At 39.2% G+C, this 27,784-nt stretch overlaps 1 protein-coding gene across 50 annotated transcripts in view; it reads left to right on the top strand.

The window, feature by feature from the left end:
• MAP4K4 (mitogen-activated protein kinase kinase kinase kinase 4) overlaps window positions 1-27,784 on the top strand; it is a 194,894-nt gene that overhangs the window by 93,984 nt on the left and 73,126 nt on the right. For all 50 annotated transcript variants that reach the window (XM_086701357.1, XM_086701359.1, XM_086701368.1 and 47 more), the window contains exons 4-5: window positions 22,603-22,728; window positions 23,982-24,092. In XM_086701357.1, the coding sequence (XP_086557483.1) occupies window positions 22,603-22,728; window positions 23,982-24,092 (237 nt within the window). The remainder of the gene's footprint in view (window positions 1-22,602; window positions 22,729-23,981; window positions 24,093-27,784) is intronic.

A 27,784-nucleotide genomic window follows, 5' to 3' on the forward strand; every position in this document is an offset into this window, starting at 1 on the left:
TTTGCAGGGTTTTTTGTTTAATTTTTCTTAAATGCTGTTCATGAAGTGGCACTAATTCATTCATTTAAACCATTCCTGAACACCTGGTCTTTTTAATACCTACTACTCTCAGATCTGGGGTGATATAGAAAATTAATTATGCTCTAGAAGGAGCTATTCTTGATCTATTGGTTAAACAAAACTTGCTGTGAACGGGATGCTCTTTGTGATTGTTAATGAGCACTCTCCAGGCAGCTTCCATAATTTCTTAGTTTAATTCCATTGTTTAATGAATCAAAAACATTTTTCTAAGTAAATAGTTGAATAAAAAAGTCACCCAGCAAATTCTGCATAACCTAAATTGCCAGTTTTAAAATATGGGCCCTGGGAGCACCTGGGTGGCTCAGTTGGTTAAGTGTCCTACTCTTGATTTCTGCTCAGGTCATGATCTTACAGTTCGTGAGATCGAGCCCTGCGTTGGGTTCTGTGCTGACAGCATGGAGCCTGCTTGGGATTTTCTCTTTCTCCCTCTCTCTGCTCTTCCCCACTCATTCTGTCTCTCAGAATAAACAAACATTAAAAACATAAAATATGGACCCTATTCTTTTAAAAATCTCATCTTCCCTCTCCACCATTTTTTTTTGGTGGGGGTGGGGGGGCGGCTATAAGTGAAAAATCTTGACATCTCCCTTCCTGTTTCCATTCCCAGCAAATTTACTGAAAAAGGTGTGTTGGAGGTTCTCAAGACCATCCTCAGGTTTGATGATTCACTAGGAGTACACAGGACTCAGCATGTAGTTTTACCCTCAGTTGCTATTTATAGTACAATGGAAGGACACAAAGCAAAAATAGCAAAGGAAAAAGGTGCATGGGATGAAGTCCAAAGGGAGCCAGGTATAAACTTCCAGGAGTCCTGTCCTGCTAGAATCCTATAGGACATGCTTCATTCCCCCAGCAGTGAGTTGTGTGAAGTGTTGTTGCCTGCCAGGGAAGCTCGTTACAGACTCAGTACCCACATTTTTTATTTGGAACTGGTCACATAAGCACATCTGTCTGGCATGTACCAAAAATTTCAGACTACAAGCAGGAAAACAGGTGTTCAGCAATAAACTACATTCTTTATTCAAACCATCTAGGAACAATGAGCCACTCTTATCAGTTCTAGGAGTGGGGGAAACCCTCCTGAAATCCAAGGGCCAACCTCGCAAGGAGGCCATTCTAGGGATAGTGTTCTCAGGACTTGGGACCAGACTCTTCTGAACTCTGCATTCATTTCTCAGCGTCTCTAATTGGGTGTCTAATAGCCCACACTTAACATATGTCATGTGAGCTCCTACTCTTCCCCCATACCTGTCTTACCTGTAGCCTTGCCCTTTTTCAGTTGGCATTCCCAGCCTTCTGTTTGCTTGGGCCAAAAAAGCCTTGGAGTCCTTGGTGACTACTTTTCCTGTCATATATACTCACCTCATTTGTTAGGAGATCTGTTAGTGCATCCTTCCTTCAAATGATACCCAGTTTCTGTCAAAATAATCATGGCCATTGGTGGACAGTGGGAGGGAGTGAGCCACAAGTTAATAACTGTTGAATGTAGATTATAGATAGGTACAGGAGAGTTTGTAATCCTGTTTTCTAAACTTTGGTGTATTTGAAACTCATAACAAATTTTAACCATCATAAGAAATGATCACACACGTGGACCTGTCTGCTACTACTACCACCACCCTGTCCACCCTTCTTTTCTCAGCATGGCAGCTCGGCGATCCTTTAGAAATGTCTGATTGGAGTCTTTCACTTATTCCTTACTTAGCTCAGAGTAAAAGCCCAGGCTTTCAAAGTGGCCTATAGTACTTTGCTTGATTGGCTCCCTGCCCTGTTCTGTCTCAGACCTCTTCTCCTACTTCCCATTTGCCCTCCTCCAACTATACAAAACTGCTCACTCTTCCTCCTCCTGCCAGGGAGCCCCTGCCTAAAGACCTCAACACCTCTCACTTGCTATTGTTTCCTCCCCTGGAATGCCATTCTTTCAAGACTATATGGCCCACTCCCTTACCTTCCTACTCTTAATGCCTTTATCTTATTCTTAGTTTTCCAGTTCCATACCACATTGTATAACTGGCCTATGTATTATACTTAGTGTATATCAACTGCCTCTATCATTACTCCACTCACCCCTCTCCCCCAGGAACATAAACTCCATGATGACAGAGATCTTTGTTTTTTTTCAGTGATACATAATCCCAAGCACCAATTCAGTGCCTGGCATATAGAAGGCATTTCACGAATGTTCGTTGAATGAACAAATAGTGCCAGTGCTGGGACACATATTAGAAATCTACTAGAGTGCCCCTTCTTTCTTTTTCTGTGTTAAGAACCCAAAGCTCAAAGAAGTTCTATATAGTTGGTTAATGATTTTGTATGAGTGTGTGTGTGTGTGTGTGTGTGTGTGTGTGTGTGTGTGTGTGTGTGTTTGAGTGTACACATATGCTTTTGTTTATGAAATTATTTGAAAATTAAGCTTTTAATAACCTTTTATATATCATGAGATACCCTTTTAGATGTGGTAAAATGGTAAAGCAGGACAGGTGGAAAGAACAGATTTGAAATATCCTATGCTCATTTCATTTGAAACACTTAATTTTTTAAAACGGTAACCCTTTTTGGGGGGCGCCTGGGTGGCTGTCATTTAAGCAACCAACTCGATTTTGGCTCAGGTCATGATCTCATGGTTCATGGGATCGAGCCTGCATTGGGCTCCATGCTGAGCTTGCTTGGGATTCTCTCTCTCCCTTTCTTTCTCTGCCCCTCCCCTGCATGTGCATGCTCTCGCTCTCTGTCTCTCTCTCTGTCTCTCAAAATAAATGGGACTCCTGGGTGCTTAGTCAGCTAATCATCTGACTCTTGGTTTTGGCTCGGGTCATGATCTCACAGTTTCATGGGTTTGAGCCCCATGTGGGGCTTAGGATTCTCTCTCTGCCTCTGCCTCTGCCTCTTCCCAACTTATGCTGTCTCTGTCTCAAAATAAATATATAAAAAACTTTGAAAAATAATAAAAATAAAATAAACATTAAAATGGTAACTTTTTAAAAAAGAACTCCTTAACACCCCCACCTACGTTTTTCTAAATTTAATGCCAATAGATGCTGTCCAGTTTAAATTCTGTTTGTAGGTCCTACGTATAAATTCATAGCCTAAACTAAATTGCCCATATAATAAAACTTAGTGGAATTTCTTGTTTTCTTACTCTGTTAATGTCCGGTGAAATCTATGGTAAGAACATACAGTGTCTTAAGTTGCTACGACAATGAAAGAGCTTTTAGAATAAAAGCTTTAATTGTTCAATTGGAGAAACCTCACTGCTCCTCCTCCCCTCAGCTTTATACCCTGAGAGAAAGAAAGTGAGAAATCTCTAGTGACAGAATTCCCTGTCTTCTAATTATTCTGACTTTTGTACTAACTATAGAAAAGAGTGTTGACTTTAGTGGGAATTATCTAAAGCAAGATTAGAAGGCAGCTATTTGATCGGCTAAGTTTTTAGCATCCACATCTGCAATATTGTGGGTGCATTACTAATCCATACATACATGGCCCTGAAACAGTGGAGGAAGCTAGGCTCTCTCTACCCCAAGGTGGGGAAACTCCTTGGACAAAAGAGCAGACCCTGAAAGAGCAGCCTTTCTTCCTATTATTCCCCATGCCATCTCAGCTGTGCCACAGATGGTACTCAATCCCCTGGATTTTTAACTCTATATGCTGATGTGCCATGACGAAGCCTAATTTATATTATAACTATAATCCTGCCTCAAAGCTTGTGTTTGTTTTAATTGTTCATTTTTACAGATTCAAATTTGTCCCTTTGAACCTTGGGCATTATGTTTGTTCAGTGTATGTTAGAGGTTTTCAGTGATCTTTAGGATCATTATAATCATTCAGTTTCTATTCAAAACCATGGTGAGGTAAAGGAAATTGATGTGCTGTCTCCTCTCCCTAGTACTCACTGCTGCTAATTGGTCTCCCACTCTGATGCAGAGTACAAGCCCTGACTAGGCAGAAACCTGCCTCTTAACCCAGACTGCTACTGTGATCTGTGATCTGATGGTTGTCACAGTGTCTGGAGGCTCTGAAGTCCAGTAGGCTTTTCTCCTGGCCTGGGAACCCCATGCCAGTTTTCCTTTATCTTGTTTCTTTTATATCTAGACATTCTCAGATACCTTTTTTCCCCTTTGTCCTTAATATATATACCTGTGCTGTAGCAATGTATTTTCAGGTTTGGAAAGGTTTGGAAGAAGCCACTTCTCAAGGGTAACTGTGTCTACTTGCATTTGTCTGTATGTGAAGTATAACGTGAATACAGAAAAAGGCATACATTATAAGTTCAGTGAATTTCCAAAAAGTGAACACATCCACTCATGAGCCAGCAACTGGATCAAGAAACCGAACATTGCCAGCTCCCCAGGAGTGCCCCTTGTGCCCCTTAATTCCTCCCCAGAAGTATAACCACTATCCTGACTTCTAACACGAAAGATTATTTTTGCTTGTGTTTGTACTTGGTATAGATGGAACCATACGGTACGGTTATGTCTGGCATCTTTCGCTTTATGTTTGTGAGATCCATTTATTTTGCTGCATAGGGAGATAGTTTTATTTATTTTCATTTCTTTTATTATTCCAGTGTGTCCCGCTAGTTTTTAAATGAATACATCACATCTCTCCATTTGGGTTGTAGAACTCGCCATGCAGCCTAGCACCATCTTGCACATAGTAGGTGTTGAATTGACTTGGTGCAGAAATAGAAGGAAATTTACCCAGTGTAGGAACTTCTCCTTTAATAGATACATGCTGAGGTCCGTATTATGGGGAAAACTGTCACTTCTTTATTTCTCATGTTTGGACATGATTAAATATTTGACCTCTACTGATTTAATATTATTTGTTTAACTAGTTGCAAGAGTCATGAGAAAGAGTGGATAATGTGCTAACTTTTGATGACTGCAAAGAAAGTTATTACTTAGGAACTTTCAGAACTCCTATCTTCATTAGAGTCAGAATTTTTTCCACTGTCACAAGTCTTCAGCAGAGTTTTCTCTACGGCACCCTTGGGGATTCTTATTTGGCTTGAGTCTTTGAAGTGATGTCATATTGCTCTTGAGTCTTCATCCTGTTTGTGAGGCTTGTTAGCTTTTCTGCTGACCTGGCCGTTTGGAACATGTCCTCCTTGCCTCCTCTAAGGTGGTGGAGGTTTGGGGTGAAATAAAGATAGGGAGGTGAAACCCAACATAAAATTCCAAGCAAGCCTGTGTTCTTGCCCCACCCTATCCTGCCCAGCACCCTCCCTACCTTGGTTCCTCACATATCTTCAGGTGAGAAATCTCTCAGGGTCTATTCATTCTCATTTCTACAGGACAAGGATGGTTTAAAATCCACAAAGTCTTTGGTGTGACATTCTGTCATAACTAAGAGAGCAGCAGTAACAGTAGTAACTGTTAGAATGAGGGAATGTCATTATGTGGTATTTCCTGATGGTGAATCACCTTCCCATGAAGCCCCCAAATGAGAGGAGGTGTGCGTTTGAGAAAAGAGTGGATGAACACTTGTTTGTCGCTGTTTCACTTTTAATGCTCTTGGGCTACATCGAGTCTCCTCTCACTTTTGTTCACTTATTGAAGATGCTGGATTTTTTTCCCTTCTGAGGCTAGAACTAAAGAAGATTCCCTGGTTATTTGTTCTTCCTTAAGTTGTTTAGAAAGAAGATGTTTTTGTTCAAAAGGGGAAAGGAAGAAAAAGGTTGTTAAGACAAAGGAGATTAAAATTTGGAATGGCAGTGTGAAGCAGCAGCCTCTCTGGGTCTTTGTGAGAACCATGATCATACTGGACCTGGTTCCTCTGTGTGACTTAGTACATTGGAGTGCTATTGCTCACACAGTTCCAGCAGCCTTTTCTTATGTTTTCCCTTCCACCTTCTTTAGCCTAACATGGCACTTCTTTATGATAGCTTGAGTAAGTAGACTAACAGTGTGTCTTGCTATATTTGTATAAGTGCCTTCTAATGGTACCGTGGTTCATAGGGAGTGTGTGTGTGTGTGTGTGTGTGTGTGTGTGTGTGTGTGTGTGTGTGTAGGGTGACTGTCATTATCCTTTAGTCCAGAGACAAAAGGGTCAGGAAAGTGGTAACATTTGTGGTCAAAGATGCATCTTCCTAGTGAAGTCCAGGAAAGTGAATTGTTACTTTCAAGATAAGCCCCTTGCCTTACTAGTGATTATAGGTTCTAGTTATTTTCCTCTGTGTGTTTTCATTTTCTGCACGAGGAGGATGGGGAGTAGCTGCCCATTTCTCCTCACTTTGCTAATAGAGTTGGAGAGAATTTGAGATGAGTGCTGTATGGTGTTGGTGCAGTGTGTGTAGGGGTTGTGGCCTGGGAGCTAGCTCATGGAGGGAGGTTGCTGGCTTCTGCAGACAGACACAGGGACTCTGCATCTTCCTCTTAACCCATGGAGACCGTGGCTGTGGCCCCCGCTGTGGTTTGAATACAGCAAAACTTATAGCTGATGTTGCTTCAGGTAAAGCTGAGGTCATCACAGACGGTGAATGTTTTCTCAACTACTCTTGTCATGTTAGCTTAGAAGTTCAAGGTCTTTGGGGCCTTTTTGTTTTACTGCTAATGCTTATCTTCTCGATGGGAGGAAAGTGAAAATTTATCCTCCTCTTCCTCTAAGAAAGGTTTAGCTCACTGACAGTGGTATATGTTTATATTTATTATGTTATAATTTTATAATAACATTTATTATAAGTTACATGTATTTGTGGTGTGTTAATTATAGCTCAATAAAACAGTAGGAACAAAACGTTAAAGTGACTTCTGGAGTATTTTTGTTTTTTTATTTATGAAATATAGATAATCTAGGGAGAAAATACAGAGAAATAAAAGATGAAAAAGCATTTCATAATTCTCTCACCTTGGTTTAATTACTGTTAACATGTTAGTGTATATTTTTCTGTTTTCATATATTCTAGATACATATGTGCCTGTACATATAAAATTATCTTTTACATGATAAAATAGCCTTTTTTTCTAACATTAAAAGTCATGTACTTATTTAGAAAGTTGAAAGATGGAAAACCTTTTTTCCTTACACTGCCCTCTTCTCTCTACCGCTACCCCCCCCCCCCAAGATAAGTGTAGTTGACTGGTGTGTTTCCAGTCTTTTGCAGATTAAAGCTATTTCTTATTGCTGCTAATCACTTAAGGAACTCCCCGTTGAACATGTGTGTTTATTTATATGGCTGCATTTAGTTTAAAAATAAGTTCAGATTTATTTTAAGCTTTTTCCTAAATAATTTAGATCAATGCTTTAGTCTTATGTAGTCTCAAACATAAACTTCGTATAGATTTTTTTAAGTCACTACCTCACAATACCTTTAAGCTTGTTAATATTGTGTATATACTCTTTATATTCATGTAGTGGTTACTTCTGTCCATATACTTTGGACAGTGTAGTCTTTAGCTTGTAAAATATTACAGGACAGGCTAGTTTAAGTAACTTCATAAGACTGTGTGACTGGAAACACTTTTTACTTTTAGTTGTTTTTCTATTTGGCCTATAAGATCTTGAAAGGCGGGCACTAATTGCTACTGTACAACATGGTTACTTAATCTCAATACATTTTCTGCTTCTTAAATGACAAGGTATTTGACATTATCTTTATTATTTTAGCTCATCTGAATACAAGGAAAACTGGAATTAGGGAAAGGAAGCAGTATATAACCTAGGAGAAGCCTGATGACTGTTTGAAACTAATGTACTGTTTTAAATATCTTTGATAGATTCTGTGTATTTCTACTGATATACTGCTTCAAATTTTCCATCAGTTGCTTAATTGAGGTAGTTCATTCTCAGTATTTGTTTACATATTATCTTCAGCATCTGTTGCTTCATTTGTATGGAAGGCAAGATAGCCGGCTGCCAACCCGTCTCTAAGCTGGACTGTGACCTCATGTCTGTGATCGATGGACACAGCTGTGGGGTTTCCATGTGTGCTTGGCAGCACCAGCACCAGAAACATCTGGTCTAAGAATGTAGTTCTCTTCTCCTGCAACCTTATGGAAATTATTTGGTGCATAGTGGAATAATGCCAAGCATCCTTACTCAATATAGAAGTCACAAGGGACTCAAGAGCCCAAGATGGTGTTCTTTGCAGACTTGAAGATATTGAATTGAAAGTATTATTGAGTATGTACCTATAAATCACTTAGTCCAGTGCCGATGCATACGTGCTGCTTTTCTTCATTCTAAGTTTAAGAAATTTTTGTTTTGGTATAACAGGTAGCAAAAACAGCAGTGAAGGCTTTGGCCTAACAGAGTGAATTAGTTTGATTCAAATCCCACAAGAATTGCTGTGTCTGAGATGCATTTCTTAGCAGCTCCTATACATTTTTAGTGAGGCTGTTTAAGGAAGATTACATAGTACTGCTGTGAGGTTTTTCCTTTATATAGGTATTAAATGTGTGTATTGTTTATATTTATCTTATATATTATTACATTTATACATACTATAGTTCACTTACATAATTAGTGTGTAGTCAGTTAACCTCATTAGCTCTTGCATTGGCCCTTCTGGGGAAGTCTTTTGTCAAGATTGGCACTTGTTTTTATAATATCTGAAGAGGTCAGAATACCGTTTTGAAAACATGAAGCTCTCCAGAATTTACTTATTATATGTCTAAGATTTTATGATTTTTTTTCTCCCAAGGAATTAAGCATATCATTATCTTTAGTTAAAATTAACCACTGAGGGCAACTGAGCTCTGTGTAGCAAGCCCAAATTAACCCTTGTTTACTTTGGACTCTTAAGAGACATTTCTTTTTCTTAGAGAACCTTTAATTTTAAAGTCAGTTTGTCCCCCACTCTGTATCTGTGCTTGGCTAGATAAACAGACCAACCTAATTAATTCTGCAAACAGGCTACAATGCTCTTTTTGTGTCAGTTTTTAGCTCAAGACTTAAGTATTCAGTAGAAAGACTAACTATTGAATATGCACCAGTGTGTAAACATCCGTGCACAGTGAACGAGCACTGTTGATGAATTCAGATATGAAGTTGCCAATTTATACTAAACCTGACAGGAAAAGAGAGAATTTTCTTGATTTCTCTTACAGATTTTGTTTTATCAGTAACTTAATCTAGGCTCAGAGAATGGGAAAATAGTTTTGCTGGTGAGTGTTGTTACTTCATTCTGTATATTAGTGATTCCTCTTGTCTGGATTTCTTTTAAACTGGCTTCCCAACACCCTTAGCTCTGTAATATCTGCCCACATGCACCCGGGAGATCTCTTCTCACCTCCAGGGCAACTGGTTGCCCTTTCCTGACTCCTGTCATTAGCCTACGAATTTCTGTGTCTTACGCTGCTCTCTCCCTTTCCAGTGCCTGCACAGTGTCTGTTTTGAAGTGAACCTTCAACATGCTGATTGAATACATTGGTACCAATGGATGCGCATAGATAGGGATGTGGTTCTTGCTAAAAGACTATCAAAGTGACATAGCAACTTTCCTGGCCTTCCATTTTTTTGGGTTATAGGTAGATGGTGAATTTAGCACTTTATATTGCTGGTTAGGGGTGGATGAATTGGGCAGGTTCCAACATGGTAATATCGTTCTTTGTTCTTATGAGTTTGGTTTGGTGAGCATACAGCCTTTCAGGGTCTTCACTGGAGAAATTTATTTGGACATGTAACTAACTGGTTTGTATTTTGATCTCTGTAAATCAGTATTTCCTCTCAGAGGGGATGCCATTTGGGGTACTTTGTGTGATCTGATGGTGATGATTTACTTTCTTTTGTTCCTTTGTGCAGAAATCCAGCGCGCACGTACACACACACACACACACACACACACACACACACACACACACACGCATACCCACCTTATCTCAGGGGTAGGCATGGGGTAATTGGTGGTCCTTTTTCTTGTCCTAAGTGAGAGTTCTAGTTTTAAACGGTTACTCTGACTTGGCCAGCCTGACTTGGGAGGCTCCACACAAACACCATGTGTTTTGCTTCTGTGGCATTCAGAATACAGGGAGCAGATGATCCTAAGAAAGGGAGGACTGCCATGTTCTTTAGGGAGTGGCACTGTTTGACTTTTGTCAGAGAGCATCTGGAGTGTCCTCCGGCCTTCCTCTCAGATCTCTTTTCCAGTGACTCCAGCCTGTAGCTTAAGTTTTCACTGTGTTTGTGGGTGTGTGTTATAGAAGGAGGGAAATGGATTAAGGAACATGATCTCAAGTTAATGAGCTATTTTTAGACCAAAATGACTTACCACAGTTTTGTGAGATACATACATAGTAGACTGCTTTACAGTTCTGTATAAAGTGATTATAACAAAAAGTTTGCTATTCACTTATCTTTCTGGTATTCTAAAAAACAAAATCTGCACTTTTCCTTTGCTTTAAATAATTGCTGTACAGCTGGCTCGCTGCTGGTTGGGGTGGTGGGGGGATACATGAGGTGAGAGGAGCAAGGTTAAGGTATGATATGAACTTATGTCTTCAGAATTGATATCGAGAGTTTATTTTGGTTGGGCTGTTTAAATTGGATTACTTTAATCCTGTATTATTGCCTTCCACCCTATACTTAAAGATTTTTTTCCTGGAAAACACTTTTTATTCCTATATGCATGTAAAATTTTCATTTTAAATAATCCTGTGATCTTTTAAGATCACATTTAAAGAAAGATTTTTGATAGAATACAAACACTCCATATCAGCAATAATATGTATTGTGTTCAGAACATGTCTTAGAATGAAAATACTTGAAGTTGAGGCAGATTGAAGTGCCAGTGGTAGTTGTAACATTCCTTAAGACTTGGGATACATTGATTAACTCAATCTCAGAACAAATCACCTGATTTCTAGTTGATATCATATATTGAAAATAATTGGTCATCCATTCCCTTCAGTCTTTTGGGAATCTGGATTTTTTGTATCTTTCCATGTTTTTCCAAAAGGAGCACCTGCAGTTTAACACTGTATTCGTATATGAACAGAGGTAACAGCATCTGTGGTTCAGGAAACATGGTGCTAATCATTCTTTAGCACTAGACCTAATTTAATGATAGCAATCAGAAAGAAAATAGGCTATAGTGGTGTTCACTGTTTTGGTGGCTGGTTCTTGGTTTAGGTGATGGCTGGCATCCTTGCCTTAGACCCTTTTAGCCCATCACAGCAGTGAGTCAGTAAGCCAGGCGAAGTGTGTGCTATTGATTGTCCACCTACCTGCAGCCAGAGGGCAGGTGATGCCAGAGATTCGTGTAGTTTGAGTTCACCTGGGCTACTTCTTTTACCTCCTACTACTTCCTACTTAGTTTAGGAATGCTTTTTGTTTATAATTGTATTAAGTGTTCTCTTTATAAAGCAAAAGATAATTATAGTTTATTTCCCAAACATAATATTTGAGTATCTACTATGTGCTAGGCACCATGATAGTCTTTGCATGTTACTGATGTTTTCATTCACTCATCCTGGCTTGTGACTCACTGGCCAAGAATGGATTAGGGTTTCCTCCACTTACATATAAAGACACTGAGGCTCTGGGATTGCGCTCATGCTCTCTCTCTCTCTCTCTCTCTCTCTCTCTCTCTCTCTCTCTCTCTCTTTCTTTTAAGATCAACTGTCTTACCCACATACTCAGTGTGACAGGCACTGTCAGGGTACAGAGATGAACAAGATAGAGTCCCTGTCTTTGGAGCTTGTGTTCTCATAGAGAAGGTAGGTTTTAAACTAATCACTGTGGGGCGGTGAGTGCTATGGAAAGCAATTATCTGTCTCTAGAGCATGTGTTTCTTATGGTACTTAATGTTTTCATTGCTTTTTCTGGATTCTTCTGGAGCTCGAGACTTGCATTTGGCAGGGCTTTGGGGCAGAACTAGAGTGAGGCTTTTGAAGAGAATGGGCTTTCTCCAGCTGGGAGACTTGGTGACACTTTTTGATGAATTTCTGTGGCTATTATAGTGGGCTCTTTTGGAATATACTGGTGTTTGGTTCAAAGTAAAACTTCCCTGTAGGGTTTTATTAAGTGATGTGAGGTCAGTTTGTATATCTAGCACAGTGCAGATGGTGGCACTGTGGAATCAGATCTCCCACTTCATGGACTTTGCCACTGGCTTAGAGAAGGGTATGAATGGAAATGGACTGAGGCAAGATTTTCTTTAAATGTCCCCCTTTCCTGTTGGGACTTTGAAGCTTCTGGTTCCATATTCTCATTTTCTCTCTTCACATAATTTGGTGTGTTTTCTAAAAAGTTGGGAGGGAGAGACACTTTAAATGGTTTTCCTAGTTGGAACTGAAAAATGAGGAGGTGAGTTTTAATTACTGAAGTCATTATTTCTGGTGCCATTCTGTAGCTTTACTCTGCTCCACAGTAGTGAGAAATGATCACATAGATTTAAGAAGTTTTGAGATGTGTAGGAATGGTCTCCATGTACATGGTAAGTCCCACCTTACCCAGAACGTGAGTGGATGTGGTATGCTATTCCCAAATGAATGATCGTACCTGAATTGTCACCTAAAAGCTCTTAAATGGGTGATGTCCCTCAGCAGTTAGAATATCTTGATTCTGTTTTCTGTTTTGCCCAAAGATATGTGGAACTTAGTCATTGTCTTCTTGAATCACTTCTATGGTAAGCATCTTTGAATACTTAGAGCTAAGGGAAGGTTCTTCCTATGTGGTTTCCACGAGGATCTTCCAGAGGTGTGAGAAATATGTGTCAGAGGTCTCTCAATTGTATTTGAATGGAAACTACCCTTTCAGAACAAAGAGGGGAGTCCCTTTGCAGATGTGCACATTATTCATAATGAAGGGAATTGTTTGAAAATAACAAAATGGTAACATACACACCTTTGAACTGAAGCTTATTTCCTTGTTGCCATAATTGGCACAATCTAGCTATTTTCTGTTATTCAGCAAGCTCCAAGAGTTACTTTGAAGGCACCACTGATTTTAACAACATGACCTTTGAAAGACAGTTTACCAAGGGTAGATTTTTACTTTTCTCTACATGATCATTGTTTGATTTCTTCTTTGTTCTTTTTTCACTCACCTACAGTGGTGTACCATGAAATATGTCAGAGTAAGGTAAGCTGGAATTAGGGTAGTTTATGAAGGGGCCAGTAGGGGAGACAAAAAGTGAGGAGAAGATTAAGATGAAACCATGAGACATACCAAAAATCTTTACTTGGCCATTGATATCCTCAAGACCAAATTAGAAACTTACTGAGCTGTGTAAATACCGACCATACATCCTCCCTACTCTAGCAGTGAGCACTTCTCCAAGAATGTTCTATAGAATACTTACTTCCGTCTGGCAATTTCTGTGCTTTTGATTAAGGCATAAACTAATAGCTTGCTTATAGCAATTGAGATCAAACAAAAATTGTTTTAATCTTACCAAAGTAGAGTGATTCTGCACATTCATTTTATTCAAGTTTTTTCCCATGTGTGATTAAATTTTCAAGGTCTCATGATTATATTCTTCCAGTGGGGCGGGGAGGGGGGAAGTGGGAACAGATAGATGTCTGTATGATGTGTAGGGGCTTTTATTCTGCCACCCTGGTTTAGGAATTGAGACATCTGTAAATCCAGGTTGTTGCTTTCTAAATGCACTAGATTCTAATTTAATAGACCACAAAAAACAAGCTGTCTCACATTCCTTCACAGACAGATGCCCAAAAGGCATCACTGTTACTCCCTACAGTGAGGTGTAGGTAGTAGGTAGTTTACTGGTTTTGTCTGCTAATTCTATCATTGGTGTCAGTTCTGGAGTCATTTCAGTTGACCCCTCCACTCACCATGGGCATTTGTGCTGTTTCTTTGCATGGCTGGTAATTTTTAGTTGGATGTCAAACATGTGATTTTTACCTTATTGGGTATTGGATATTTTACATTCCCATATTATTGAGTTTCGTTCTGTGATACAGTTATTTACTTGAAAGCAGTTTGATCCTTTTTAGATTTTTTTGTTGGGATCAGATCAGCATTTAGTTTGGGCCTGATTTTGCCCTGCCATTGAGGCAGGAGCCTCTTGAATGTTGTACCCAAATTCCTGTGAATGGTGAGCTCTCCCAGTCTGGCCAGTGGCAACAGGTATTATTCTCTGTTCTTGTGAGCACTGTGTTCTGTTCCCCCTGGTACTTTGGGAGGTTCTCTTTCTAACGACAAGGATGTGTTGAGCAGTGCTCTGCTGAACACTGAAGGGGGACTCTCAGGTCTCCAGAGCCTGTTTGCGCTCTCTGTGCAGCAAGCTCTCTCTCCTCTCTGGTCTTTGTCCTATCAACTCCCCAGCCTCTCAACTCAGAGAATTGTCTGGGCTCTGATTGGATTTCTTCTTCCTATGCCAAAGCCTGGAATCTCTCTCAAGGTAGTAAGCTGGGACAATTATAAAGCTTTCCTGATGTTTCCCATCTCCCCAGGGTCACTGTCCTTCAATCTCTGATGTCCAGTGCCTTAAAACTTCTTCATATGTTTTGTCTAATTGTAGTTGTTCAATGGGAGAGTAAATCTGGTCCTTGATAATCCATTTTGGCCAGGAGCAGAAATCCCCATCATTCCTTTTAACTGCAGACATTTTTCAGAGCTCAGCCTTTATGTGACTCACCATGTCAGATATGAAGCAGGAGCCTTTGTGCTTGTGAGCGCACAGATGGATCCAGTAGGAAATGCACAAACATGTACCACTTTGCAAACCTGTACCTTCTTCAGAGCTGTGCCCCTTGTTGGCATTCATTACTTGGGCCTGATTTTAGGGTTTTAAGCAAGACTCTATTCAGTGTGCACAGTATTCTATTCTTTTCTGGCTTGTACTGTGGGAAGCTTCATGGAGTTTGCCACTGGCTTAGTTAGAGAAGGGTATGAATGGACCGAGGTAAGATTCTCTTTAAGCGATCCTTTGGCAGGTCAGAAAGGTGAAGATAGTATGATGGTTGATGGACTCCATTCGCCTTCTCCTTTGTTCTAGGAAAAACTTAAGCTTGGAAATTCTCAATCTCAAGAAGTTATGGGTCTGGATTGGTACCATCATGGAAGGCAAATTAATCAGCAAGGTTCTGGTACTTCATGCTCCCATCAATTTCTTCTCACAGCTGACAATTGGTGGAAGCAGCCCAAGCAGGGAGATTGGCGGTAATTCTAGAACAGCATGGAAGGGGTCAGGACCCTTATTCCAGAGAGACAGAGGGACTAGGCCATGTGAATTGCCAGAAACAAACTCACTTTGAATTCTTAGGGAGCTGTCTCCTCTAACCTAAACTCTTAACTTTGCCTTTACTAATTAGGAAAATAGTACATGTCAATTATAGAAAATTAAGTCAGTTTAAAGAAGAAAATATCTATAATCCAGAGTTAATCTTTGATAACATTTCTTTTTTCCTTGGTATATACTCATTAAAACATGTATGTAGTTATCGCAATATACTTGTGTTGAAAATGGCAAAAGTTGCTGTGAAAAACGTATTTTGTTTCTGAGTATTTGGGATTACTTATCTCTTCTTGGTCTCAATAAAACTGCAAGTTTAATTATGCATGGGGGAAGAAATCTTTCTTTCTGCCCTTCTAGATTCTTGACCAGGGCCCCAGTAACATAAGATAGATTAGCGAGAAAGAAACAGAAGTCTATTAATATGTATTTCATATATATGTGGGAGCCTTTGCAAGAAAAATGAAGACTCAGAGAAATGGCAAAACCCATATACTTTCATACTTGTTGAACACAGAGAGAGGCTGTAGTGGAAAAGTAAATAAAATATATGGGGAGGCTAAAGGAAGATAAGAGATATGTTAACAAGGTTTGCTTATACAGAATTCTCTTGGCCTCAACTCCCTGTCTCTGGTGATGAGAATTTTTTTTTTTTTTTTTCCAGTTGGTATAGGAAGGACATCTTTCACATTGGAGTTTTATCTCTAGCTTTCAGGAAGAAATGGGGGAGGTCAGCATGCCCTTCTTATACCTGCTGGGTTTTTGTTTTTAAGTGCCTTTAGCTCAGAATAACCATTCTGTCTAAAAGCATATTTGGGGGTGACATATTCTGGTTTCCTTCAATTAACATCAAGTGGTTGGGGGATTTTATTTTGGCCACACACTTACCTAGCAGATTGGTTTTCCCATTTCAGTCAGTGTCTAGGTTTCAGGTCCTGCTTTATGAAGGTTGACATACGTTAGGGTCCCCAACAGCAGGTATTCCAATTGTGTGTATATGTGTGTGTGTGTAAATAACTCCCTTATGAAGGAAGAAAATGGATGGATTCTGAAATCAAGTGCTAAGGCACTTGTACCCATGGTGTTATGTCCTGTAGATTGGAGCTTGAAGGCAACTATTAGGACTTCTGGTTGTTGATGACAGGAAAAGTTAGAAAGCTATAATAGTTTCATTTAGATCCGAGAGGAATAATGATCTGTTTTATTTAACTTTATTCTTTGAGCAAGGATCATCCTGTTCATTTGCCATGTTGTGCTTTTGGGTTGGAGGTTATCACAGAGATGTATTTTGGCTTCCTTGTGGTTCTTGGCATCAATCATGGAAGCATCCGTCTCCCAAGGTTGTTCATGGGGAGGAAAATGGAGTGAAGTTTATTCACCATCCTACATCATCTTGTCACAGCCTCCAGTTTTCCCCCATCACTCACCCCACCAGGTCCATCCAGGTGAATGGTGCTTACTGTTTAATTCTCTTCTTTACCACGTACTTTCTAGATATCAGTTGAGTGATAAAATCTCATCGAAATACAGCAAATAGTGTGGCCTGGCAGACTTTGTACAAGACAGAGGAGCTAAAGGGCTCTGTGAGGACTTTGTTGTGTCTAGTAAAATTTCTGTATGGTGCCTATAGACAGAAAAGACAGAGCAGGTTAAGGGCTTCAGGGCCATTCCCTTTGACTTTGGAGTCTCAGAAGAAGTTCAGCAATAAAACTAGAGAGTGTGTCTTTTTGTCTGAAATGGGTCCAAAACAGCATTTCTTCTTGAATAAGATGTCTCAAGTGTCTGATTTCCATTTTAGTTATGTTAATTTTATAATTTTTCTGTGGGTTTTTATTCTGGGACTGATTGATCTTGGAAGATGTGGGCTGATTAATTTTAAAGAACATGCCATTCCTTTGCTGGTCCTACAGAGCCAGATCCTATAACCTTTTTTTTTTTTTTTTTAATAATTTTTAAAATTTATTTTTGAGAGAGAGAGAGATGGAGCACGAGCAGGGAAAGGGCAGAGAAAGAGGGAGACACAGAATTCGAACAGAGCCTGATGAGGGGCTCGAATCCATGAACCGCAAGATTATGACCTTAGCTGAAGTTGGATGCCTAACCGACTGAGCCACCCAGGCACACCTTATAACCTAATTTTGTTGCAGCATTTTTCATACATTGGTCTGTTTACCTTTGTTTGATTGAATTGTCAGTGAATTTAAGTCAAATAACTTTTCATGTGTCTGAGTAAAAAAAATAATAATAATTTTGATTAATTCAACTGGTATGGTACTGGATAATACTCTCAGGTGTAACTGGGATTTGCCAGGTAAAAAGGTAATATCTTCTCATTTTGGTACCAGTTTACAGTCACATAATGGAAGGTTCGGTAGTAGTTAATTAAAACAAAAGATTAAACTAGTCTTTAAAAATGGATATTTGCATTCTAAGTGTATATTCATTTATATATTTTCATGGTGAAATCTAACAGATATTTGCATATCTCATTTTATCAGCCCTCTCTCCACTAGCAAAGATACAGTGAATAATGAATTGCCCTTCCTTTTTTGTTCAGCTGTTAATGGGTAGATCTAATTCTATGCAGAATTATGCTGGGAAGAAAGATGATTACTCAGAACATTTCCCAGTCCTCTTGGATCCTCCCAGTTAGCTTATCTGAAGTCTGCCTGTCTCTCCTCACATTGTTACTGTCATCAGTGGAAGGAAAGAAAATTTGGGTAACAGTTTAAAAATATTTTAAGGAGTCATTTTTTAAAAACTCAGTAATCATATGCACTCCTCTGTGCTCAGATGGTGGAGTGGGCAGGGCTTGCCCTATGACTTATTTATGAACCCATAGCTGCTTTTGAAAATTACCACTATTCAGATGTTTTCCCCTCCTCCAGCCTCTAAGCAGCCAAGGAAGGCAACAGAAAACTCCTTGCCTAGTCCTATTCCAGCCAGAGACAAAGACCTTTTCTATGAGAGTTGGCTCCCCTGGTTGGAGTCCAAAATGCTAATTGGCATCAGCTGCATTAAATCGCTGAGTGGAGCCTAGCAGCTGCCTCATCATGGAGAAAACCAGGAGGGAGCCTTCCTTTTCTCACCAAAACGTACCCTCTCTTCTCTGTAGTTACCTTTTTTTTTTTCTTTCATCTGTGTATGATTGTGGGCTCCTAAAGAGGAGAATGAAGGGCAAGGTCATTTGGACTTGGTCTAGACAGATGGGATATATAATCTTAGGTCCTGTCGTTTTGTCCATTCCACTTTCTTTCATATACAGGGTGGTTGTTAACTTTCAGCTTTAGCCTGCCCCGACTGTTTTCTACTGTATTTTTCTCAGGCTAAATGGGGCATGTGGTGGTGGGAGTGTGTACATATTTAAATGTTGGAATGAGACCACCAAACTTGTATTTAACTAATGACCAAAGGGAAATTTGAATTCAAAGTTGGTTCATTATTACTCCAAAGACAACATGTGTTATTATACACATTAGTCATAGTTAGGATTCCAGTTGTAGTTGGCTCAAAGCCATTGGCAGATTCTACATTTCTGATGCTTTTTCTCCAAGGTGGGCATTCTTAATTAGTATATGACAGTTACTGGTGGTAAAATGCCCTTTTTATTTTATAAGATGTATGATGGTCATCTATTTTGAAATCATAGAAGCAAGAGAAGGAAGGTCCAAAGTATATATAAACAATTTCCTAAAATACTAGTTTGAGAGGCCAGTATGGTTTCCTCTCAAAATTTTTGGTAGTTCAGTTTCATATGCTTCCAGGATTTGACTACTTAAACCTTGGAAATACTCTGGCAAGTGGCATTGATCTGATTACTGTATTTATGGATAATACTTGGATGTTTCAGTTATATTAGAAAAGCTGTTGCTAAACTTGATTGTATTTAAGTTCTTATATCATATTTCATTGTTTCTAATACGTGGCCCAATTTCAAAAATGTATGTCTATGGTTGATGGTGAATCATACTTTCATTACATGAAGTACTTCAGTGTCTCTACCTAGTGGCATCTTGGATTTAAGTAAATATATTGTGCTGTGACAGTCTGCCAACAGTATTTACCATTATGCATATTAAGTGTCTTTCACATCAGTGGACAGCACTGAATTTAAGCCTATGAGAATTTTTAAATATATAGAATGCATAAGAATTTCAATTCCATGAGCTCTGAAAACATCAAGTGCTTCTGGAAGCTCTTAATTCTTCTTATAAAGAATGGTGAAAAGGGGCACCTGGGTGGCTCATTCGGTTAAGCATCCAGCTCTTGATTTCAGCTCAGGTAGTGATCTCAAATGTTGTGAAATTGAGCCTGCTTTGGTCTTCATACTGAGGGTGGAGTCTGCTTGGGATTCTCCCTCCCTCTCCCCGCCCCCCCCCCCCCCCCGGCTTTCTGTCTCTGTCTCTCTCAAAATAAATAAATTAACCTTAAAAAAAAAAAAAAAAGAGTGGTGAGCAAGTCAGATCCTAGAAGACACTGGTTTATGTTGCTAAAGAAAAAATATATTGAAACTCATCAAAATATGTTGTGATCCTTAATTATTGCACAGGAAGCTTCTCATGGGAGAATTGTAGGTAACATTTGCTTTCTGTCAAGAAGTGAAACTTACTGGCAGAGTATCACACAGAATAATGACTCTTAGAATAATTTAGCCAATATGGGGAGTGGAAGGGAGGTAGGTAGGGATGAATCAATAAAAGCAAAGTCTGTGCAACCCAACAAGATGCACACACTGCATGTCATGATTGGCTACAAATACAAAATTAAAATCAATATTTTGATTTTCTCCTATTTTAGTTCACCATTGTTCTTTTTGTTTTTGTGTAGTCTTTATATCCCAGATCTTTGTACATTGATGATTTTGGATAAAAGGAAAAAAAAAAATCAAACCTTTAGCTGACTTTCTAATCATCTAATTGTGGTCCAGTGTATGGAAAGTGGGATATTTAGCTTTTCAGGGCACAACATGTTTAACCATAGGCCTTGTTCTAGGAGTGACAGTCACTGCATGCCTTTCCAATCAGGAGCACATTATTGGCCATAGGGTCATGTGCCACTTTTTGTTAGGAACCTATTGGTCTTGACAGGTCCCATTAGGGTTGTCCTGGGCTGCTCCCAGATACTGTTGGGAGTGAGCTGTAAGTTGTGGTGATGCTGGAGAGAGAGGCTTCATGTGTTGTGTGCCAGCAAGTTGTGGTCATTACACACTCTGCGTGTGTATGTGAGCATGTGGAAAGAGCAAGAAGATAAAGCTTTTAATGAATTGGGCCTTCTAGCTGTGTTTTGGACATGCTTCCTTCCTTACATTAATAAAAATTGTCACCCTTTTATGTTTTAGTATAAAGTTTCTTTGAAGAAAAGTCCCAAGTAGGAGTGTGTTCTTGTGTATACTAGCCAGGCTTAACACTGCTTTTGTTTAGGATTAAGATAGTTATCCTGGTTATTCAGTATCTCAGTTTTCATTGCTACTCTCAACATGGCCATGTTTAAATCACAGATTGAAGTGATATATTTGGTGTGTTTTCATATATACAGGGTTTGAATGAGAATTAGTACACAGATTATTGTATGGACTGTACTTGGCCATGTGACTCTGCTCCGTGTTTGCAGTCACCATCTGCTAAAATCACATGACAACTATGCCTATTAATATACTGTAATATTCTAATGTACTTATGTCTGGGGACCAAGCTGGAGGCCACCATCTGAAAAATCACTGTACTGAGGGACACCTGATTTGATTCAGTAGGTTGAGCGACTGACTTCAGCTCAGGTCATGATCTCCCAGTTCATGAGTTCGAGCCCCACGTCGGGCTCTGTGCTGACAGCTCAGAGCCTGGAACCTATTTCAGATTCTGTGTCTCCCCCCTCTCTACCTCTCCCCTGCTCACACTCTGTGTCTCTCTGTCTCTCAATAATAAATAAACGTTAAGAAAAATTTTTTTAAAAAATAAAAAAAAAATCACTGTACTGAGTTTGTTTTGTTACATGTTTGGTTTCTAAAGCAGTAGTGTACAGTTGAAAGTTGTATTTTAAGAAATTTTGTTTTTTCATTTGGTGTCATCACTAATATCTAATTAATAATGTTGTAGCTTTTATCTTAACAGTATTTTCAAACCAAACTTTAGATCCGTGAGGCCTTATAAATGGGTTTTGGAGATGCTAGGCTGTCACAGTAGGTTTCTTCAGCCTGTGTGCATGCATGTTCTTTCACATGCACTATCTTTCTCTTACACACCTTGACTACTTAGAAACGCTGAGTCTTCCCTGGAGAAGGAAGAACATCAGTTGTAAGTGGATTGAGCATGTCAGTAAATATATGTAATAAAGGGAATTCTAGAGATCTGATTATCCAGTGTTTTTCTAAGATCATTATCCTCCCCCAGATGCTGTTTTTCTAGCCAGGGTGGTTTTTCTCTTTTCCCCCACCTTCTCTCCTCTTCATCACTTTAATTCTGCTTTCCTCTCATTCTCATGCTGTCCATAAATCTTACTTAACATAACCCAGCAGGTAGTTTGGCAGACTCTCTCTGTGTCATGTGTATGCACCAAGGGACAGAATGCCCATGCTGTTGCAGGTACTGCCCCAGGGGTGTATGAGAGAGAAAGGCGGAGACTGGCAGCCCTCACCATTCACAAGGACAACTTATTTTTATTTTCCAGACCTGTGTCACCATCTGTTTCTTTCATTCTCCTTCTGATCTTTTCACACAAACTCTACATTTCTTCCTCTGTTCATCTCACTTTAATAAAGCAAGAGTCTGGGGGGTGAGCCAAGTCTAAAACAACCTGCTGTCGCTGAATGATGTTTTATTACTGTGGCTCGCCGGACTCACCTGGATCTCTTTTCGGGGTAGTGGATCTCATTAAGCATGCCATCCGTCCAGGGCCTGCAGTGCTGGTCTATATTCGGTAATCTGCCTGTGGCCACACCAGAAGGTAATGCTTTCTGCAAGGTTGTTACAGGTGAAGCTTCTCTGCCTTTGGTGTGCCAGATGATTTACATGCACAAATCTTTTCTAGAAAAGAAACAACTTTTCCTTGTAATTAGTTGAAATAGTATCAGTCAGTTCTCTTTTTTCCTCGCATTTTTACAAATGAGCAAACTGAGGTTCAAAGGTCATAGTTAATGGAATAGCTGCTCCATGCTACATCTTATGTACATCTGTAACTTTTATACTTACTTATTTCTTGCATAGCTTGTAATCACATTTCAAAGGGTGAGTCTTGTTGAAGTCCCCAATTCTTGTCACTAGGATAAAGTGAATGTATGTCTCTCCCTTGTGGGAGGGGCTGGGAACTTGTGTTATTGCCTGTGGGTGGGGAAGGTAAAATGCACATCATTCAAAAGCCACACATTTTATTTTTATTTTTTTCTTAAGGATGAAGAGGAAGAAATCAAACTGGAGATAAATATGCTGAAGAAATATTCTCATCATAGAAATATTGCAACATATTACGGTGCTTTCATTAAGAAGAGCCCTCCAGGACATGATGACCAGCTCTGGGTAGGCAAATGTTTCCCGAGGGTTTTGTGAGGTTTCCTCTTTAGTTGTACTAAAAAGGACAGTAAGGACCTTCCAGAGGGAGGGGAGAGAAAAGCAAAGACAAAGGGGGTAGTGCCTGGTATCTTCCTTGGCTTTCTTGGTTAAAGGTTAAACAGTCTTGGCTGAATGTTTATTTTTATGTTGGCTTCACTTTGCGTGGAAAAAAGTTAACTTCATGTTTCAGGAATAAAATGGCACTTTTTAAAAGTAATGTAACCAAAACGCAAGGAAATTAGGAGCTCAGAAATAAAACCAACAATAAAAACTTTATTTATGGAAATTAATACGGAAGCTCAACTAAATGCATCTTCTTTGCCATCTGGAAGGGGACATGTCACAAGAAAACAGTATGACAGTATTTATTAATAATATTAATGATGACAATTAATTGAAAGTATTAAATTCCAGGGATATTCCTAGAATTGATAAACATTCAGCCTTATCTCTTACTGAGCCACGTCTGTCTTGAAGATAGTGACACTGACATGCTGTCAGATCTGTGGTTATCATGTTAGTTATGCCAAAGGCACTGGACTTAAAAAGCAGGAAAATACTTTTTCTAATTTTTTAAAACTCATCATAGAAAATTTGCAAAATTAAGGCAAAAGAGAAGCAATTAATCTTTATTTTCATTGCCCAAGTCCAATCAAAGTTAAAATTTTAGAATCGCTCGATTCATTTTCTAGGTATTTAGAAAATATACTTGTGTTCATATTGTATAAACATTTAGGTGTTGTAAAAATGTATTTTTAAAATTATGTACTGCTTTAAAATAGCATTTCTCTTAATATAAAAGGTTGAGAATCATAATGTATGGAAGATAGAATATCTTTGACTCTGGCAAATGAGAGAAGATGTTAGAGTATTTCCATCAGATTTCTGATAATTAGTCACTGATTAAGGACAAAATGGTCTTCCCATGCCCATATGAGAGAGGAAGAACACTTTAGAATCTCTGCACTGGGGGATGTGCTGTTAAATATCAGAAACTCTTAAATCTCCTGGATCAAACATACACAGTGAATAAATTAAATGGCGAAATGAGCTCTCAGTAATTTGGATGCTTCCAAGATGATCATGTACCCAGATCTTTAGGGAAGGCAGAGGGGGGTTAGACTGCTTTCCTGACTTCCCTCCAGTGTGTACTAATAGCTGTGATGCTCTCACTGACTGCTAGGATGTGCTAGTCACAGTGTGTCTTGTCTGTCCCGTAGCTTGTTATGGAGTTCTGCGGGGCTGGGTCCATTACAGACCTTGTGAAGAACACCAAAGGGAACACACTCAAGGAAGACTGGATAGCTTACATCTCCAGAGAAATCCTGAGGGTAAGGAGAAGGGCGAGTCTGTGATGCCCGGTACATGGTCTTGTGTTTCCATTTTCATTTTCCTAGCCCTGAGTATTACTTTGCATTAACTGTAACTGTACAGATTGTTCTTTTCATGACAGCCAAGGGCTCTGTATAACTGGCTGGCTTTGATTGTTTAAGCTACATCATGGTTTTGATTATGACAAGTATCTAAGGAAAGTAGACTTACCCAAAAATAGTTTTCTGTATTTCCCTGAATTCACCCTCCAGGTGTTAAAAAGAAAATCCAAGTGAAGAGAAATCGTCTCTAACTATTGTTTTTATAGGAATCCTGTGTCTAAGCTTATGAATCAATATCAATGATGCCAATCGCTGGCTTTTAGAATCATCTTGTGGACTTTGACATTAACTCTGAGAATTTGTTGCAGTATTTACGAGGGGAAGTTCTAATGTTTAATGTTTTTTACAGCTGATTGAAAGCCAGTTTATTATGTTAACGTTTCTGAACTACTGTTTTAGCAGATTCTAAATGATCGCGTTCAGTAGTGGTGCTGCACTTATGCCACGGGCAGAGGGCCTGTGTAGATTGCATTTGGAAAGTGCGTGTGGGTTAGCAGTGGGCCTCTTCCCTTTGGCCAGCTGTCCCAGTGTCACTACCCCTTAATTACACATTTAGATGATTTTGTTGGATTTCATTTACCCACCACATTTAAAAAATAAAGACTGTGGAGTTAAACTAGAATCTAATTCTTATGCTTCTCTCACTAATAAAAAAAACTGTTGCTGTATTTTTTATTTATAGGTAAATTTACCCTACTTTTATATTTAAGTTTCTTAGAGGATTTCAGGTTTAAAAAACACCACCTAGAATTTACAGAGATGAATTTTAATTCCTTTTTATTTAGATATGTTATGAAGCCCTTGAAATTAAGCAATTCCCTTAAGAAAACTAGTCATAGGGGCTGAGGTGGAAGAACCTTACCTTCTCTTTATAATCACACTCAGATTTCATTATGAAAACATGAGAGTCCTATCTTTTATGGTTATTGTAAGAAGCAGAGTCTAAAAGTGGAAAACTAAGTATCCCATCCTGTACTACTGTGAAAGAGTTCACCAAGTGGGCAAATGCATTCATTATATTAACAACTAAAACTCTTGGCCTGGTCTGCAGGAGAAAACAGTGGTTAGAGTGAGGCAGATGTGGGTTTGAGTCCTGCCTTTGCTACTTACCTGATACACACCCCTGGCAAAGTTACTCCCCTTTAAGGACTTTCTTCATCTGTAAATTTTAGATACCAACCTTATGAAGCAAGTGTCATTGTTATGAGAATTAAATGAGTTGGTATATATGAAATTATTTAATGTAATGTGAGTATATAACAAATTGTCAGTAAATATTACACTTACTGACACCTTTTGTGTATATAATTCCAGTGTAGGATTTCTCAAGCAGAGATGTAGGTTTTAGTATGAATGCCCTAGGTGTCAAATGTATTTTGCCTATCAGAGACAACTAACATGTTTTTATGTACGCAGGCAAGCATTTTTCTACTGATCGTGTAATAAGTATATTTAGCTATTTTACTTCCATTGATCTCAGACATTATTTCAAAGATGCCCGGGTTGTTTGAGGCCCTGGAATGATCATAATAGCTTAATGGACATCCTTCTGAGATACGCCAAATGTTTTCCACCTCAGTGGGTACCTGAAACAAAGAGTTCCCTTCATTTACATTTCATTTAGGATGGCAATTTTTTCTGTAACCAAAGTCTAAATGAACTAAAAACAAGTCTCTGGAAGAGTCAGTGTGTCACAAGCTAGTATGTGTTTTTTCACAGGGACACTGAGAGTCCACTTTGGTAAAGAGAAAGCAATATGGTGAGAAGGAGGTGAGCTGTCCTGGAAAAGGAAGGCACCCAGCCAGCCCAAGTGGATAACCTGGGTTCTCAAAGACACTGCTGGGTTAGCTAATTTCTGCAGCAGCGAAACTTGTCTACCTTCTTTAGTAGATGTTAGATTCACATGCTGTTATTATGTTAAGATCCTCAGAAGGTTGAGAGTCATGAGCATATAGGCCTCAGACATCAGTAGGAAAGCTCTCTTGGGCTGGCCCACTGAGACTCTTGACCAAAGGTTTACCAGCAAAGCCAGCCATGTTCATTCCAGCCCACTTCTACGTTTATAGTCCGCACAGCTATTGATGCATTTTAGTAGAAGCTGATATTCATTGTAAGCCTTTCATAACCAACACTGAAGGACAACCTTTGATGTTCCTTTGCTCTATGTCCATGAATGAGAGTTACAGGAAGAATGTTTTCTGGTTTTGAAACTTTGATGCATTTGCTCTAGGGTGGTATTTACTGTGTATTTGGACTATCTTTGCTATGGAGGAATAATTGTGGCTTAACTTTTGGCATGGCAGTAGTTGAACATGCATCCTCTCTCTTCATATAGGGAAAGATGTACTCATTTGGAATAATCATAACTCAAGTTCACACTGTCTACGAGCTATTAGACACACCTTGAGTGGTTTCACCTGGAGACACATCAATCCCTTAGCAGTAGGGACAGGAAGTAGATATTTCTTAAGTTTATTGCTTGTAAGAAACAAGAGTGCATGCAGGCCACATTTCTTTGAGAAGATGTGAATACTTATGTTTGTTGTTGCTAAGATAATCCTGTAAAAGTATAAGATGGGGGTTGTGAAAAAGAATATAAAATGAACTGAAATAATAGAAGTAGGAATTATGAAGGAATTAGGGAAGCTACTTTTTTTGTTTGTTTCTTCTTTGCTGTTCAAAGTTATGCCATGCTGAAAGGAGAGACTTTCTTCCTAACTATAGCACTAACATACCATATATTTTTAGTGCCTTTTTCCCCTAGTCAGTGCTTTGCGGTGTAACACTGCACATCCTGTGTGGGGGGAAAATAAACAGGGCCATCATGTAGGCTCAATTCTGCTTTATAAGCAGACTAGTAAATTGTTGTTTAGAAACCCCCTGTGCTAGAAAAATTAGTATTCTAGAGCGGCTGTTGTATTTAACACATACCCTACACAGTAATGATAATAAAACCTCACAGAAAAAATCAAACTGGAAAATGAAATAAACCTTTCTTCTGATCTGGCCATTTTGAATTGAGACATTTCAGAATAAATAGGTTGCTTGTATCTTAAGGAGGCAGCCTATAGATTTGGCTTCTCTAGCTAAAGATAGAAAAAGTACAGGAGTTGTGAGAATGACACCTTTTTGTCTGTCGGGCATCTGTTGGATGCAGAATGTGTTTTCGTTCTTCTGCCACCTCTCTTAAGAGACATGCTCTTGGGCTTTGCTCCAGATACAAGGTCATCAGAAAGTGCTATATGCCCAGTAGGGTTTATATCCTTGGGAAGGAAGGATATTTTATTTGAACATAAAGCTGTTTCAGTGGCAGAATTGTTTTATGCTGGGGTGGAAGTGGGATTGATCAGCAGTTAGCAGTTTGTCACTATGTGGTGGGAAAACTAGGCAGTGTTCAACAGCCAGACTTAAAACCCTCTCTGGCTCTTTGCTTTTCCCCTGGGATGGGTCTAGTTCAGATATACCCACGGGGTCACCCACTGAAAGATGGACATGTAGCGTGGGAAAGGAACCACCCTGTACACAAATAGCACAAATTACAGCAGAGAAACTACAGATGGTAATCTAGAGCGTATCTTCAAGGAACAGCT

This window comes from Puma concolor, chromosome A3 (assembly GCF_028749965.1).
Source record: "Puma concolor isolate L17-30 chromosome A3, mPumCon1.1.hap2, whole genome shotgun sequence".
In the NCBI taxonomy this organism is placed as follows: Eukaryota; Metazoa; Chordata; class Mammalia; order Carnivora; family Felidae; genus Puma; species Puma concolor.